The sequence below is a fragment of the Limulus polyphemus genome, unplaced genomic scaffold (assembly GCF_000517525.1).
Source record: "Limulus polyphemus unplaced genomic scaffold, Limulus_polyphemus-2.1.2 Scaffold562, whole genome shotgun sequence".
In the NCBI taxonomy this organism is placed as follows: Eukaryota; Metazoa; Arthropoda; class Merostomata; order Xiphosura; family Limulidae; genus Limulus; species Limulus polyphemus.
The window spans coordinates 114,849-134,086 of record NW_013666172.1 but is presented as its reverse complement, the minus strand read 5'-3'; the positions used below and the strand labels follow the sequence as shown (position 1 = coordinate 134,086).

The following is a 19,238-nucleotide window of genomic DNA, read 5'->3' as shown; positions in this document are numbered from 1 at the left end:
TTTCCGTTGGCTAACTGATATATAATAAGAACAAAATGTTAAAAAATGAGATAAGAATAATAGTAATACAGTCAAGTTGAACTTTTCCTTTGGCTAACTGATATATAATAAGAACAAAATGTTAAAAAATGAGATAAGAATAATAGTAATACAGTCAAGTTGAACTTTTCCTTTGGCTAACTGATATATAATAAGAACAAAATGTGAAAAAATGAGATAAGAATAATAGTAAATTCAGTCAAGTTGAACTTTTCCTTTGGCTAACTGATATATAATAAGAACAAAATGTTAAGACTACTCTAAGTTAGCAGTAAGTTTACTGACTTACAATGCAAGAATCCCCTGGTAAGTTAGCGGTAAGTTTACCGACTTACAATGCTAATATGAGGGTTCGATTTTCCGCAGTGGATGGAAGGCAGATGGCCCATTGTGTAATTTTGCACTAAGAAAACAACAGATGCTACTACTGTAATGAACGTACGTGAACTACGTGTTCACAAAATAAATAATACTTTATCTGTAATTATAACAATAGCAAGATACAATGTAATATACAAAATTATAAAATTTAGAAATATGTATATTAGCTTTTCAAAAAATAATGCCAACTTATAGAGACATGTCAATTTTGACGAGAGGAATTTAAATCTTGTTCAAAAACTACTGAATGAGAAGATTAAAAAAACTCAATTATTTTATCACTAATTTATTCACGTTATCAATTTAAAACCAAAGGTTTAGCAATTTTTCTGTTCGATTTTAGAAATGGCATCGAATTAAAAAAAAGCAGTGTTTATCACGATTGTCGGAAACGACACAGCAAACACTTACACCTACAACTTACGTTTACAACTAGCATTGTTTCAAAATATTATTTTTAGCTGTTGAGTGATCTTGTACAAGGGTATTAATTTTAAAATTTATTAACGTTGTTCTTTGTTTAATGTGCAAAGCTACACAATAGGTTATCTGTGCTGGCCAATCGAACTCCGAATTCGAGAGTTAAAAGTCCTGAAGTTTCATTTGCGTTATTAATTTTTTAACGCATGCCACTGCAGGTGAAGGGTTAGCGAGTAGAAAAGGAAGTCCAGTTGAAAATGTTACTTCAGGTACTTCAGACCGTTGCTACGTCACTGTTAAATATGTTTCCAAAACGTATAGGACGATATATTCAAGAAATAACTTACGCGTGGATCAATTTTCATCAGAAGGCATTGCGTTAAACGTCGCAGTTGGGTTTATTAATGCCTTAGGAACTGATATCTTACAAAGTTAAAAATATTTGATTTAATGTAATAAAGAAAAAAAGAGAACTGGTAATGGACTTGTTAACGTTGTTGTGTTTAGATAAAATATGTTTAAATTTTAGTTAGTTTGTCACACTTCACGGACTTGTTCTCATTTGAACTTTTATTGAAAGAGCGGAACCTACCGTGAAGAAAGAAAACAGATATACTTGTGGCTTCGGCATTGGAAGGTCCGCACGTGAAATTCCCAGAGTCAGTCGGTTGAGCATCTTTTATGTACAAAGTACTGATGGCAGAATCATCACTGGCCTTCTGCAGGGATATCTTTCCTCCTTCTTTGTCGTAATTGATCATTCGATTATTGTGATACCAGAAAACAAACCTTGGAGGTTCAGGACTCTCACTGATGACACATGTTAGGTTAATAGAGCTTCCTATCTTCACATACATCGGGTGTGAACCAAGAATTTCGGCTTTTGGTACTGAAAACATAATAACACTGATTAATATGTTTCAGAATATTTATGTAGTTTCCGCTTTGAAAACTTCGTTATTTCAACGGGTATACACTTTAACATCAAAATATGTGTTAAAGAAAATTAATATTAAATCTTAACAGTTTGAAAACCCGTTTTGTACCAGGTATAATTAGCACAAAAACGTTTACGAAGCATTACAAAATCCATAAACTCATAGGAAGGGATATTAACAGAGTAATATGTTTTTTTATCGATCATGTACAAGATTTGCGGAAAACAGAAAAATGAAATATATAATTATTGATTGTTAAATTATTATTATTATTATAATTTATAAATTTAGGTAAATTTTGTAACGTTACATTAAAAGAGTATTGACTCAGTATACTTATATAGATGACTCAAAATTTCTTTTTTAATTTATATATATATATATATGATGTCCTTTCTCAGAAGTTATTGAAATATTAATATAGGGCCCTTTTTGGATTTGCTTAATAATAACTTTTTAAAATGTTATGACTGAACTATAATGGAAATAAACCCACATATTTATTCTATAATCTATCTGAGACAACACGAACAAGAAGAATGAAAGGTGAAAAATAAAGAATGAAAGAGAGTGGAAACGAACACACACACACACAAAAGAAAATCACTGTAATACAAATTTTTTTGCATATTTGTTAAGAATATGTTATTAATATATATCGAACTGACTTAATATATTAGTAACCTCAAGATCTAAAATGAAAACGTGTATCTTACATCTCATTTTCATAGTGTTTGTTCCGAATTTTTGTGGTATAAAAAAGGAAGTTTAAATTTTGCGTTAACTCAGAATTAGTTGATTGTTTTTAAGAACGGTGTAAGTAAAGGTTGGTGTGATAAATACAGGTTTGTTTATTTTTGTTGCTAAATTGACAGAAAGGTTTTTAATGAATAATAATCCGTAGTTATCTGTAATTTTTTTGTCCTTGTAGTGATTCTGAAATTTTGAGTTTTTTGTATAAGTGGGTATTATAAATAAGTAAGTTAACAAAGTATATATCTCAAATTAATCCCTGTTATTGGTAACAAAATGTATTGCATTTGATTCTAAGCACTTTGAGTTTTCATTAGTTTTTTTTTTCTTTTGCTACGGTGTAATAATCGAAAAAATTATTAAACACGAAATTAACCATTGGGTTATAATTTTATTCATATTAACAAGGAGTCACTCAATTGGAGACAATATGAATATTTTGGTAGGTAGTGGGGGGGTCCCATCAGATCCAAAAATAGCCTAAGAATGAGGTATATGGCTGTGTATGGCATGACCTATGGATCATTTTGGCCCGCTTTTTTCCTTGACCCTATTACTCATTGAGGTGTTTCTATCCTATAAAAAGTGGATCACCCTCACGCTGTTGTAATTATATATTTTAATTTCTAGTTCTTCTCTCTCTCTCATTTAGTCTTATTATATTCTGGCACTTCACTCAGAAAATACTTCGCATTCTCCGTTCCTTATCTGATCCTGAATCGTTCTCCTCCTTCTCATCGTCAAGGTTTACACCATGCCGAATCATCTTCGCCATTCGCAAATAAGTCATCGGATATATATCGGTAATTTTACCTCTTCTGTCCCTAAAAACACTTCTATTTGAGCGTTTAACAGTACCTCCTCCGTCGAAACTTCTCTAACTTCTCTTACGGTGAATATTTTGAACAACTGGTGTACTATCGTTATCGGTTCCACACCTGTTACACTTGTAACTTCTTGGACAGAGATGGGATAACTGTAAATTTAATGATTTATAACACTAAAATTGGGTTTCGATACCCTGCGCTGGACACTGCAGATAGCCCAATTTGGCTTTGCTCTCAAATAAACGAAATTTCGTTATCTTACATTTGCAGGCTAGCTTTGAATCCGACTCCGTTTCCATCTCGACAAAAACAAACACTCAGAGAACTAAATCGTTGTCTCAGCAGTTCCTCACATGTTTCACAAAAAGTTCGTGAATAGTTAGCGTTCCACAGAATATTTACTGCAACAAAACCGTGAACAGTGTTTAAATTAAGGTAAAAAAAATCACTCAACTCTATTGACCAAAACCAATTATCACTTCTTTGAATGTTATTGGTGTAAACTTCTGGGTTTCTAATACAATAATGCATATTCCTGTAGATTTTCAATGACCAAATGCCAGATATGATTCCTACAAAGTATCCTACCGTTTCTGTTGCCGTTGAGTCAGAGAGTGCTTGTTGAAGAGTGTGTTAATAAAACAGAATTCAACGAGAATTGTTATTGTTATTTAAAGAAAAATAGATCAAGAATAGCAAGTGTTCATAACTAGCTGTTTCGGTGAGTGTCACTTGTGTTAAATCCAAAGGACACAGCATATACTTATGGATTTATTGGGTACTCACTAATTAGTATTAAGTAAAACACAAAAATTAATTTTTCATAGGAATAACATTAATTTTATACAGTGTATAGATCGTAATGAAAGAAAATATAAAAATTATTTAAAAAAAACTCATGGTTGAATGTATAACAAATCATCCAAAGAAAACATTTAAACACATAATATGAAAAGAAAAAATAGGCTGTACAATAACACAGGCCTGCGATTTTCAACTTCATAAAGTTGCTTTGGTTTTAATAACGGATTTTCCATAATTCAGTAAGGCAGACTATGAAAATAATATTCATTTTTTTCTATCACGTATAAGGAATTGTTACAAATCGGGAAGAGAAAACAACTCTTACTTATATCAAATTTACTTCAAATATAGCAGAATATGTTTGGGTCATTTACACAACCTCTTGTTGCCATAGCGACGAATACATAATATTGAAAAGAAAAAAAAATGTTAAAGTGCACGCACAAACAAATACTATCCAGAAATGACACGTCACGCGGCCTGTTAATTGTCTATATACTAGGTTTATATACTAGCGGTGTGTTTCTTGTGTATCTTCTCAATAAAACTATCATGTCGCTATTGGTCTAGAGAAATCTATAACCAGGAGTTGTCAACATATTAAGCATAATGAAATGTGCCCCATTTCAATGAGAATGATTCACTTATGTAAATTTACATATGACATTTGGTGAAAAATCTGTACGTGATGGAAAAAAATAGATATCATTTTCGGATTCAGTGTACGGGAATTACTGTAGAGCATGTAAAAGTTTCAAGACAATAAAAACATCGCAGGTCTGTGTAATCTAAAGATTGCAGTTAATAATAGTTCATGCAAGAATGTTTTAACAATGTTGCACCTAAAAACCATGACGAATAATCTTTTACGGCAAACTTCATAGTTGGATGAAGGAGAACAAAAACATAGCATTAAATGTTCATCATACACATTCATGTGAAGAAATGTGTGATGGAAACTCATACGTTTTTATTTTAATTTTTTCCGATATATTAGTTGCTGGAAAAACATATAAGAAAACATAAACGTTTACTTTACATGTCTCAGGGTTCGAATGTAATACCAATAATGCATCAGCCTAGTTATTTAATTTTTGAGACTTAACATGTTGAGTGGTATGTTTATGAGCGAGTTAGTGTTGCGTAAAACTGACTTTGTTTCATAATGTAAAATAGCACCTGTAGGCATCTATTGAACACAAGAATTTCAGAATGTTTTAGTATGTAAACTAGCCGTCTTTTTTAAACTTGAAAAAAAATCTGAAATTACAAGGAAGTATTACAACAGGAGTATCAAAAAAGGGCTTTGTTGTTGCTCTTAGTAGGATAAAAAATCCGAGTTATTTGGGACATTAAATGTGTCAGACAATAGAGCAATAATGGATCCATTGGATACATACTGTACACCAAAAATAACATGACCTATGAACGACGTGTTTGTAGACACGATGTACAGGAGCAATACGAGACTATGGATGCTTATGTCACGTGACTAACCTCGAGACTATGGATGCTTATATCACGCGACTAACCTGGCTGATACAAGCATGCAAGTAAATAGATAATATGAAATCTGATATTATTCAGTTTCAAGTAATCCAGAGATCAAGAGTTAGAGTGAGTGGAGAGGACAACATAAAACAGAAAATTCTTGAAATATCAAGTTCCTCAGAAGCAGCTGAGGAGAAAGAAAACAAAATGAAAAGTATTGTAAGCATAGTAATCACTATAACCACTGTAAACACAAACCTAAAAATAGACAGTATCAAGCTAGAGTCAAAACAGTAGAAAAGAGTTCAGAGCGTGTAATACCAAGGCAAATTTTTATAGGATTCTGATTCTAGTGAGAGTGAGCATATTTTCACTTTAAGGCAAGAGAAATGCTTATATTGAGTGTGGAAATCGATAACGCGCAAACATAATATTTTCATCCATATACCAAGTCGTGGTGTAGTAAACGGAGATGTCAAAAAACTGTACAGTTAAATTGAAGTCATGCGCTAACAGATTCTATGCATAGGGATCCTACAGTCAACTTCATGTAAAAAAGGTGTTTTGAGTCGAAGGTGAAAACTGCCAAAAGTGCATAAACATTGAATTTGTAGTGTCAGTGGTAAAATTTATTCATTCCACTATTAGGGGTGAAAAAAGTCTATCAGACCTGTTGGCTGAGAATTGATATGCAGATATATTCAATTGCAGACAGAACGAATGCGTGTGCTCACTGGTTAAGAGTCACTCCTCATCTACGAGAGAAAGTTGAAATACATGTGGTGGATAAAGTCCAGCAAGAAAACCTGTAACACCAACATGCACAAAGTCATGATCCTACAGGTCCTTTTAGCAATCTGGTGCCAACCTGGCCAAAAAAATACAATGGCAATACCCTCAGACTGAAGTAGATGTAGAATGCTATTCTTATGCCTATACCTTTCATTCATGTTGTTTGTTTCTACTATCTTACCCGAGGACATCACATTTGTTAAGATGATTAGTTTCCAGACATTAGAAGGATGAAGAAGGCATTCATCAGACACTACTAACATTTCAGATACAAAGCAGAGGAGACATTCTGATAGTGATGTGAAGTAGGGAAGTTCATTCGGGAAGATTTGTCTGTTGATTAGAATGGATGGACTCAGGTATAGATAGAAATGTTTGATGCTGAATGTACATGATTTAGCTATTCAGTGCCATAGCATTTGGGTGAGAAACAACTTGATGACCAGGATGTGATTATTACTCAAGTGATTTAAGCCTTTAGGCCATGATAATTTGATTGGTTGCATGGACAATCCAGAGAGGTGGCATTGGAATGCACTCTTAAGCATGTCATCTGGTTATCATGATATCATTTTCATCAATAAGATAATAGCATGGTTGCTGAATGAACCGTGAACATGGTTTCCAAGTAAGTCTAATTTGTCACTGAGGCAGTTTCTATATTTCCATGATTTGAGGTAATTGCATCCAACTAGAATGATTGAAAAGAGAATGAACCCAACTGAATAGTTGATTCAGATCTAAAGCAACTCAAGCTTTGACTGGAGCATAAAAAAATAGCTTCACTGGCTTCACTGCTTCACATGTTGCAAGTTGGTATGATGCAGTCATGATGACTTTCATTTTGTTAACAGGGATTCCCAGGTACGTTTGCCACAAGGAATGTAGGAGGATTGACAGCTGTCTATGTCTGCAGGTGTTTTTCTGATCCAAACTAGTAAAACCTGAGTTAAAATGCTGTAATAACTAGTCTAGAAACTTTGGTATGTCCTGCAATAATTCATGAACATTAGATTTAACTTTAGTGAACATTGGAACAATAAAGACCTTTTTGAGCTTGTTATATGTCAGACACTCTGAGTGAAACCATCATTTTGCCCAGATAACACAAACGTTTTTTTTTGTTTGTTTTTTCTGGGAAATATTGACAAATAATGAATGATTGAAGAGTCATGTCTCTGTCTTCATATTGGAAATGTCATTTACAGAAAAAATAAATGTTAGTTAAAACATTTGTATCTGAGGAATGGACATATTAATGAAAGAGTCAGCTAGATTTGCTTGTGAAGTAAGTGAAGCAACAGTCCATTAGGTTTGAGAACAGTGAACTGCAATATGTGGATATTAAGGAGTTAATATTATCTCCAAACATGTAAGAGGTGTGCTTTGGATGTAGTCTAATATGTTTTACCGATATATGAAACCTACTAATTTCTATTTGGAAAGCAAAGTATACTATCTTACACAAGTATGTCTGTCTGAGTGCCGGAAATGTGCCATTGATGATCTGAAATAATAGGCACTTGGTTAATTCGCACAGAATGGAGTCAGAAGTGAGGCATACAATCCATGTATTGAGCACTGCTACTGTATTACACCCAAAGGTAAATGAATGGGTTACAAAGCATGTGAGGTTACTGGTTAAATATTGTCTTACTAGTATCAACTAAACACAAAGACAGGAAATCAGTGATTTGCTCATGGAACTCACAGATACGTTTGTTGGGTGACATAGATAAATGAAGAGTAAAACAATAACACATAATTGCAAAATATTGATATTCCATTTTTGATAAAGTACAAGAGTAACAGTTCTGAAATTGAATAGGTTCTGATGGATTCAGTAATTCAATTATCGAAGAGGGCTTGGTTATCCCCAGTAGTCATTGTGAGAAAAGTGAAAACGAAAACTCCTAGGTCTGTAACAATGTTAAGTTGGGAAGTGGGTTACATATATCATTCCTTTGTTATGAATGAACCAATGTCTAGATTCACTGGAATACATTTGTTGCTCAACATGTAAGATCTGGCGTCTGGCTATTATTAGATCAATGTGGAGAATTAAAATACTGTTAAAACTACTGTTAGCACTAGGAAAAGCTTATTTTGTTTGTTGGATGTTGTGCAAAGTTACAAAAAAAAACATTTGTTCTAATCGTCCCTAATTTTGAACTGATAGACTAGAGTGAACTCTTGACTTTCTCTTGTCTGGCTAATTAGTGGAACTTTGTTATGATAATGGAATGGAATTTATGGAACTTCTGTTCCAAAGTTCACCATAGTAACCATTAGGTCAGACTCAGTTCACTTGAGAGAAACCGTATTAATTGCAAAATGTCATGCCATTTACTCCATGAAAGGCACATGTTATTTTTGAGGTAATGAGAAACTGAAACTTGAGGACTGCAAAGGGAGAGTCATTTCATTTATGTAAAAGCTATTTTTAGTTTTTGGTTATATGTGTGACATGCCAGCACTGAATATGGTAATCTAAAACATTAAATATGTATACTGGTTTTATAAAGCTTGAAGTAGCAAAAGATTGAGCCTACTCTAAGACTAAAACAAGAAGTCTTTGGATGGGTTGTGGCGAACTTTTATAAGATAGCTTGTCACTGTCTTTTTTTTTTTGCTAGGGCTTATATGTGATTTGTGTGAGTGCTTGAACTTGAGAATGGATTTGAGTACCTAGAGCAAGCTTCATTTTGAAGCACTGTTATTGGGTTATTTTCGTGGCAATTTCAGATATAAAAGGAAATGAAAGGTATTTGTCCTTTGTTAATCGTCTTTTACTCTCCACTAACAGCCTGACATACTTTAGATGTTTCAGTAACGTGACTATACCGTTACAATAAATTAGTCATTATTATTCAGTGGACTAGTTGGTAATCTGTTCGTGAATTTTCTTTTCCTACAAAAACGTGTAATTTCAGTGAAGAAGAAAACATTTGTGAATGACATAGCGGTCTATATAGATATTTTACATTACACTATATATAACTTATAGATATTTTACATTATACCATATATAACTTTTAGATATTTTACATTACACCATATATAACTTAGATATTTTACATTACACCATATATAGGTTATAGATATTTTACATTACACCATATATAAGTTATAGATATTTTACATTACACCATATATAACTTAGATATTTTACATTACACCATATATAACTTAGATATTTTACATTACACCATATATAACTTAGATATTTTACATCACACCATATATAACTTATAGATATTTTACATTACACCATGTATAACTTAGACATTTTACATTACACCATATATAACTTAGAAATTTTACATTACACCATATATAACTTTTAGATATTTTAAATTACACTATATATAACTTATAGATATTTTACATTACATCATATATAACTTATAGATATTTTACATTACACCATATATAACTTAGATATTTTACATTACATCATATATAACTTATAGATATTTTACATTACACCATATATAACTTATAGGTATTTTATATTACACCAAAATATAAATTCTGTTGTAAATGTTTGCTTTGTTTCTCTAAATATTACTGTGGAGTCGATAATTCTTTGCTGTAGAGGGAATAGAGGAATGGATTGCTTCTTCTTCATTGAAATTTCACTTCTGTTAAAGGAAAGAAAATTTCTCCGTGGAATTTGTCCTGTTTTTGTTACTAATAATTAAAAGACTAATTATTTTAGAGTCTTGAAGTTTAGTAAAAGCTGTTTCCGTGATATTAGGGTTAAAACTACAAGATAGCATTGCACTCTGTAAATAATTCAGTTCAGTTAGTAGATCTTATACAATGTAATGTAATGGCATGTAATGATCTGATCTTTTATGCAGTGGCATGGAAGCACAACAGAAATTTGTGAATTCCCTGGTGACAACCTCATAATTTACTCTATTTACGTTGACATCTACAAGGAGGAGATAACTTTCAGATTCTACTTCATAAGTGACATTCGCTCTCATTCTATCTAATAATGAAACAAAATTTGATGGACTATCCCTTCCATATCGCCACACACTAAATATATCATCTACGTATCGTAAAGAAAATTCCAGTTTTCTTTGTGTAAGTTTACTTACAAAAACCTTTGTCTTCTAAAATGGACATTTAGAGATCACTAGGTACAGGAAGAAGAAAAAAATACTGTAGCTAAGCCTCTGTTTTACTCATAAAACTGAACATCATAGGTAAAATAAATATTATTTACACGACATTCTATTAGTGTTATATTACTTAGGTGGCATATATGATTAGAATTGAGAATGACTTGTCCTAATTGAAATTAAATAAGACTAAATGTTGTACAATTGGTACTGAAGTAAAGAAGAATTTTATGTTGAAACACTAAAATATTTTCCAGATCCCACTCAAATAGTTTAATCTCCTAGCTAAGATTCTATAGAAAGGTTTTATTGGTAAGCTTCTGCTAAATCTTATTTGTCAATCCTAAGAATGACGTAAAAACCACGTTTGATCAATTAACCTTAAATTTCCACACATCTTTATATGATATATGAAACTTGCGTGACTAGTTTCTGCCATGCCTGAAGAAGACAGATTAGAGTACTGTTGAAAAATATAGTGTGTTTCCTACAATATATATATCATTGTGCTTGGAAATAGTTTTTTTCTTATTTTCTGCTGTTTCATGAGAATGTTTCCCTACTCAAGTATAGTTCAGTGATCGAAACGTCGTTCCTGTTCTAAAAACAAACCTTCTTAACTACAAAAGCCATAACTTGTAATATAATAATAGTTAATCAATAACTAAAGTCAAACCGAAACATTTAATTTTACTTTTTTATTTTGATTATGTTTAACTTGTATTAATATCGAAGTTTGTGATGTGTACAAGAAAGTGATAAACTATTCAAGGTAATGTTATTCACTGTTTTTGAAATGGATGGCCTAATTTCAATAACTAATGTAAGTTATTGTTATCTTACAGATTTACATACCTTCTCTGCTAAAATCAGTTTTACTTTATCAGCCATCCAACAAGAGAAAAAAACTCACGTGCCTGTGAAATAGCTTTACTTAGTGCCTTGTTAGTTCATTACTAAGGGTCCAGCATTGTCAGGGATCTGACTAACATAATGGTATGAGCTTTTCCCATTGATGCTCTGTAGATTGGGCATTTTTATGTGCTTGAAAAAGTAAAAAGTACATACCTGGTATCAGATGGAGGGTTGTATTCACAATCCCTATTTTGTGATGCGACATTTATATTTTCCCTGGATTAACGATTTAGTTTTGTAGAAAGTTTGATTTATTTATATATATTTAACCTTATTGCTAGCTGAACCTCTAGCCTAAGACAGTTCCTGTAGGTTTGGAGTTTTCCTATGTAAGGCCAGGATTATTAGTCTCTCTGGAGATCATGATTTTATTTTTGAAAGATCCATTATTTTAACCTGTTGTGCTAATAAGTAGGAGAAAAACTTTCTTTAGGGAGGTCTCAAACGTTTGCTCTTACACCAGCATATCCTCAAGCACCCAATACACCATTGAAATAGCCACTGCGGAGCTATAGGTTGCCCTGGAGTCTGTGAGAAACAAAGCCTGGCCAGGAGCTTCTGACTTGAGAAACCTTCCACCAGATGTCCCTTTAATAAGTGCATAGTTGTTTGAAGCATATATACTCGCCACAGTCCCACTGAAGGCTGGAATAGCTAACAACTATCGCTAATGTATGTGTCTGCAACACATTATGTAACTAACGACGTCATTTGACATCTATGAAAAATAACAAAACTCCAAATGCAAAGGGCATTTTCCCTGCACTTTGATGTCTTAGGAGGAAGAAAGCCAAAGCAATTCCAAATACTCCGCAAAATAATGCATTTGAGAGTTAACACCATCAGTGTCAGATCCAGGCAGAGACATGAGTATTGTGTTAACAAAAGCTAAATCGGCTCTGTGGCAGCAGAGAAACGGTGGATCCAGCAAGAAATGTGCAGGAATCTAAAGAGGCCTTTCATAAGATCACAATCAAATGAGAGAGAAAATCTCAACAGCCTTCCATCACCATCACCCCTCCCTTAGAGGTATAATTTTCCTTTAGTTTGTGTTCTTAACTATACAATGGCATAACTTATATATATTTTCTTTAGTTATCTTAAGTTATATCATAGTCCATTTTATTTTGATATTATTGCCCCCATTTGACACAGCGGTATGTCTGCGGACCTACAACGCTAGAAACCGGGTTTCGATACCCGTGGTGGGCAGAGCACAGATAGCCCATTGTGTAGCTTTGTGCTTTTTACAAACAAACAAACAAATCGATATTATTAAAAGTTATCTGTAAAACTTTATCCAATTTGTATTTTGAGTTTTGTTGATGTTATAAATATGAGTGTGTGTTTTCAGTGTGATTATTATTTCACTTTTTATTTATTATTTTCTAAAAAGAATCTTAAGTTTCATTTCATTTTGTTTTGTGTTTTCAATTTAATATTTTTCTGGAAAGGGGTTAGTACACATTTTAATAAATACATGTAATGTGAAATTTAACGTAACTCACTGGAGCTCTGTTTCATTTAGTTACTTTTATATAGTTTATTTATATAATTTTATTTGAATTCTTTGTAACTCACTTTTTATGGGCTCCAGTATTCACTATGGATTTTTTATTCAATTGTAGGTAATGTTTTCTTCGTACTTGTAAATTATATTTTGAATATAGTTTTATTTTTATAGTTCTGCAATGCTTTTTGACTTTAAATTGAGTTCAATTTTGCATTTTTAGTTTACTTTTTTTATTTTGTAGTATATTGAGGTCTATTCTTCACCCACTTTGTAACAAAATGTTTTATATAAAATTAATTTAATTAACTTTAGCATCTTTACTTTGATTTACAGCTTACAAGTATGTTGGCTAGCTAGATTTAGCCATTAATGTTTGGTGTTTATGGTACATGAGAAACAAAAAGCCCTAAGACATGGCCTAGGGAGTGTAGCAGACGATAAATGTGTATGATCTACCTTTGTATAGCTTTATTCATACATTTTTCTGCAGTAAGTTGATGCCCTTGTGAACAGTATGTGAATTGCTGTAAACTTGCATTAATTCTCACTTCAGGCTTCATTAACATACTAAAGTGACAATTGAATAAATATACTTGCTTGGCTATACGCTTTCCCCTCATATCCCCATTACTGTATGAGCAGGGAGTTGATGTCCTCTTGAATACGTCGTTCATATAGATAATATAAGATTGAAGGTCTAAAACTCAAACTCTGGTTCTGACTTAACAACGTAATATACCTATATTTCATCTTGTGTAGATGTCTCTCCCTAGCTCCAATTGTCAGAAATGTTTTGATAACATACGTAAATGCTGCGAAGTACTGTATTCGTTGTGTTTGTAAGTGCATAAAATAACATTTTTATTGTTGTTTGTACATTCGCTTCCAAGGTTCTTCCTTTTCTACCCATGATCACTTTATGACATCCTAAATCAGCTATTTATCTTGTATGTGTATATCACATTAACAACAAATAGAATTCTGAACAACTGGAGTTAATATTCACTTTTAAAGTAAAAATTATTTGTATCACTTAGGTATTAGTTTCCTGTTATACAAAAATCTGATATGTCGTGAATTTCAGTTAATTTCGGTGTGTAATCAAGTATCCTAAGTTAATATCACGTTGAGTGTTGAATAATTGGAGTTAACGTTTAATTTGGCAGTAAATATTCCTTGTGCTACATGGATTTTAGAGACATAAACAGCCCAGTATAATGAGTTTACTTATTGAACTTTAGTTTATTTAGTTGGGGATTAGGATTTCTAGTTATCCTGAGTTATATTACCTAAAGGTTAGCGTTTAAGAATTAGATTAGGAATAAATATTCCCTGTACCACTTGGACATCAAATATATTAACATTCTGTAATGAGATGATTACGTATGCTTAATCTTATCCTATTCGGATGTGATTACTTATTTTTCTTAAGAAGAATGAAATTTAAGATTTACATTTTGGGTGAATATTCTTTTTATGCCTTAGATATTAAGGAAAGCAGTAGTCTGATGTAAAAAGTTTGTTGAATTTCACTACGTTTGTATGTAATATAAAGGGTCATTTTGTTCCGAGTTAAATAACTCTGTATTAGTTGGTCAAAGGAAGTTAACATGCGAAGGGAATTTCAGGTCATTAGGATGATGTTCAAGGTATCTTGAGCCAATAATAATGCATGATCTCAACCACAGAATTTAGCAGTTACACTGTGGAAAAATATCCTCTGTTCCATTTAAACATCAAAGATGTTAACATTATGGAATAAGAGGTTGAAACACTTTGAGTTTTAATTTATTTGAATGGCAATTTGAGGTCCAAGCATCGGATTTTGTAGGTTAGGTTCCGCGTTTTGCAGTAGGTACATTATAAAAATGATAAGAGTAGCCCAAAAGTTGGCGGTAGGTGGTGTTGACTAGCTACCTTGTCTCTAGTCTATCACTTCTAAATTAGGGACATCTAGAGCAGATGGACCTCGTGTAGCTTTGTGCGAAATGAAAAGCAACAACGAAAAACAAAAACGAACAAACAAATCCTAACAATATATTTCCTCAACAAAAGAAGTAAACGTTAAGTTCGTTGAAGATATTTCTTGTGCTAATCAGCCATTAAAGACCTTAATAGTCTGGTGTAAAAAGTTGGTTTGTGGTGAATTTCAAAAGTTGGCGGTAGGTGGTGTTGACTAGCTACCTTGTCTCTAGTCTATCACTTCTAAATTAGGGACATCTAGAGCAGATGAACCTCGTGTAGCTTTGTGCGAAATGAAAAGCAACAACGAAAAACAAAAACGAACAAACAAATCCTAACAATATATTTCCTCAACAAAAGAAGTAAACGTTAAGTTCGTTGAAGATATTTCTCGTGCTAATCAGCTATTAAAGACCTTAATAGTCTGATGTAAAAAGTTGATTTGTGGTGAATTTCATGATATTAGTAATGAAATTTAGCATTTAAGTTTAGAGTAACTGTGCCTTGTCACACTTAGGTATGAAAAATATCAGTAGTCTGTTACAACACGTTAATGCGTGTTGAATTTAAGTTCATTTGAGGTGATACAAGCATGTTATTGTGGGGCAAATATAATTTGTGCTACTTAGACGCTAACATATTAGTAGGCTGGTATAATACATTGATATATGTTAAATTTCAATTAATTTGGAATTTTAAAGTAATCTCAAATTATTTCCAAGTTGATTTTAGTTGTGAAGATTCCAGCTCCAGATTTCATTAAGTAACTGGTAATTATTTTTATCCAATAACAAACAAACTTTTAAATAGCTATTTTCACCTTATAATCAAACAAAGTATTTACATAATAGTACCTTCATGATGGCTCAATTAGATAGATACTGAAAACAAAACTATAGCTAAAAAAACTGATGTTACTAGTATTTTTTGGAATCATTATTACTTTAGTGAACAATGTAAGACGTTTCTTATGTACGTTAAACTGAGTTATCACGGAAAGAAAAATGGCATGTAAAATATGCAATTACACTAAAATAATTTTAGAAATAAAACTAATTAAGCAACTTAGTTTTAAGAATTATTTATAAGCTGGTAAAGAATCTTATAAAAAATTTAAAATCGAAACAAAAATTACGCAAAGAAAAAATTAAAGCACAAAAGAAAGCAGAACAAAGGGATAAATATAGACTCTCATAACGATCAGAAATAACCTTCTAGAATGTTACAGAATAAAAATAAATATTCAATTTCTTGTATTGTGCAGTCTGTTTCTTTTCATTACTTGATTATCATGTTTAGAGATTCTTGCTTTAAAATTTTCTTTGCTAATTAATTTTATTACTTTCTTTATTCTGAAACCTTCTTCTTTCCTGACATTATTTAATATAGCTTGAGTGTTTGAGTTTTATATATTACTCGTATGTCATACTTGATCTTTACACTTTTTATTTATAATGCTGGATTTTTAAAATAGGCTTCTTTAACGCAAAGGTAAGCAAAGTCTGCTCTTTGTCTACTGCGGAGAATCGAGCCCCGGATTTTAGCGTTATGATTTCACAAACTTCTCGCTTACCCACCAGAGAATCTTATAAAGGCAGGATGTAATAAACAAAGTCTTCTTTATTCTTTTTGGCTTTATATTTATCTGTCATCTGCAGTGTAAACAAACACAATTACCTACGAACAAACAAAGGATGACAATAACGACATTTTGTATACTTAGTACAAACTGACGTTAAATCATGTGTTATTAAACTTAAACACAAATATGAGGATGTGACTTACCAACAACATTGAGTTGCACAAGAAATGTTATTTTAGGGTCGGAACTAACTTGGCACTCGTACACTCCAACATCTGTTGACTGTGGATATTTAATTTGAAGAGGCCAATCATGACTCCCCTCTATATGAGCAACACTGAATCTGTCATCATTAATGTAAGTCTCCGTTCCAACTGTTAGAAGATGAAGATCTTTTCTTCGAATCCATGATACCTACGTCAAGAGACATAAACATTAAGCTAGGTAGATTACTAGGACAGTACTGAATTATTTAAAATAGCAAACATTAAGGTACAATTTAGAAAGTCGATTTTAAAAACATACGCCCAAGAATTTTCATAATATTTAGAAATCTTTGAACGTTTAATAATTTTAAACCCAATTTGGAAGGAAAGTTAGTTGCACAACAATTAAACGTTTTGAAGTCCAGATGAAAGAATACTGTTTTTATATGCCACAAGAGACAGATATTATATGTTATCATAGTTATATAAAATGTAAATCCATATTTCTAGGATTTAAAACTATAGAAATATGAAAGTAATATTGAAACTTCCATGCAGATTAACAAACAACCCTAAAAATATTTATATTATAAGGAAGCCATTCAGTCAACAGTATCCGCCGCCTTTGATGCTATTTTTAACCGATCAGAGTGACTTACTGTCACAAAAATACCAGTCAACACTTTCCGCCGCCCATAGTGCTACTCTTAATTAATCAGAGACATTGACTGTCATGGTTACATGTTGATATAGATATAGATAGATCTAGACTCTGTGATTATGAGTTTAGCCACAAAGAGCATATAGTGACGATTTATGAAGTGAAATGATCACAGATTGTATTGTAATAACAAGTTAAAGAAGAAATCATTTGTCTTGTCAATTGTATTCTGAAGTAATTGAATCAGCCTGTGTGGGCTTTGACGAAAAGAGACAATTATTTAAGGCCCTGAATACAACTGAATACGATAGTATTGTAATAACAGAGCAGAGAAGACTAATTCAACTGTAGTAATTAACTGTGTAATGAACATTTGCATTAACCTTTGACTTGTTTTAATATATTATTTTTAAACAAGTGGACTGTGTGCTATTTGTTTAAGACATCTACTGTAAAGAATCCAGCCCACATATACATTAAAAACCTGACATTCATGGTTCAACATGTACTTATTTATTATTCAATTAAACGTTGAATGTTTGTCTGCTGAATTATTGAGAAACTTAAATCAGGAGAATAAATTCTACCCGTTCTATATAAATAAATATGAGTTCACTTGTGCTGAATAAAATACAACTAAAAACACAAAACATATTAATAAATGTGCAATGTTTGCGTTCATATGCATATATCATTCGTGTTAGCTATTAAATATGCCATGTTTTATTCCCTCTCCCCTGTTTTGAAGTCACCAACCACCTTGAACAACGACAAATATTTTCCTAAACTAAACCCAAACATGAAATAATAACTAACTTCTGCATCAACAGTTGTTATGGTGTGAACGCCTTTTACAAGCTGGCGAAGCGTGATTATAATTACACTTATCATAAAACATTATTGTTAGGCCTAATATATTTTTAACACTGCATTGTTTAAGTAGTCTCTTACGGATTTTCAAGATTATGCACCACCAGCTTGTGACAAGCGTTCATACCATAATAGTTGTAATTGTAACATATGTAAATAGTGTTCTTATCACTACTGTGTTTGGTATGTCTCAGCCAGCCTGAAGAGCTCTAGATTGAGTGAAATGCCAATAAATAGAGCAACTATAATGTAGTTGGAATAGTACTATTACACACACTTCTAATTCTTGAAAATTCCTAAGGGACTAGATTAGGAATGTAATGCTTAAAAATGTAATAGGCCTAATATTAATGTCTTATGATAAGTATGATTATAATTTCAATGCCGTTTGCCATAAACATTACTATGGAGAACAATGCCAATTTTTAAATTTTCGTCTTTGTCGCTAATGGTAGATTCGGAAAAAAAGATTCATCTCGAAATACAAATCCTCTTATAATTGGCTAGTGTTATTTGCTTCTCAGTTGTAGTAGTTTTTGTTGTGAGACACGCACTGCTTCAAATACTTGAATGTTATTACTATACAGAAGGTGTATTGATGCAGGTTTTGTGTATTCGTAATCTTAGGAACAGATTTTTTAATGTTCAAAATGAGTTCGAATATTATTGTTATTTATTTTATGCATATGAACATTATTTTCCATCGTTACCTTACAATATAAATTTAGGATTAGCGCATGTTTCTTAAACATGTCGTAAAGTATTATGACTATTGTTAATGGTGAGGATACCACTAATGATTCAGTGCATTCTAATCGTTATAAGTCTTAGTTTCGTAGGAGTATTGTTTGTTAGTGGTGAGGATACCACTAATGATTCAGTGTATTCTAATCGTTATAAGTCTTAGTTTCGTAGGAGTATTGTTTGTTAGTGGTGAGGATACCACTA

The 19,238-nt window shown here is 32.1% G+C and overlaps 1 protein-coding gene across 1 annotated transcript in view; it reads right to left on the bottom strand.

Moving 5' to 3' along the window:
• Positions 1 to 19,238, bottom strand: part of LOC106459119 — a 141,068-nt gene that overhangs the window by 13,923 nt on the left and 107,907 nt on the right. Inside the window, exons 3-4 of the mRNA XM_022385546.1 lie at positions 16,757 to 16,967; positions 1,433 to 1,729 (exon numbers count right to left, since the gene is read on the bottom strand). Of these exons, the coding sequence (XP_022241254.1) occupies positions 1,433 to 1,729; positions 16,757 to 16,967 (508 nt within the window). The remainder of the gene's footprint in view (positions 1 to 1,432; positions 1,730 to 16,756; positions 16,968 to 19,238) is intronic.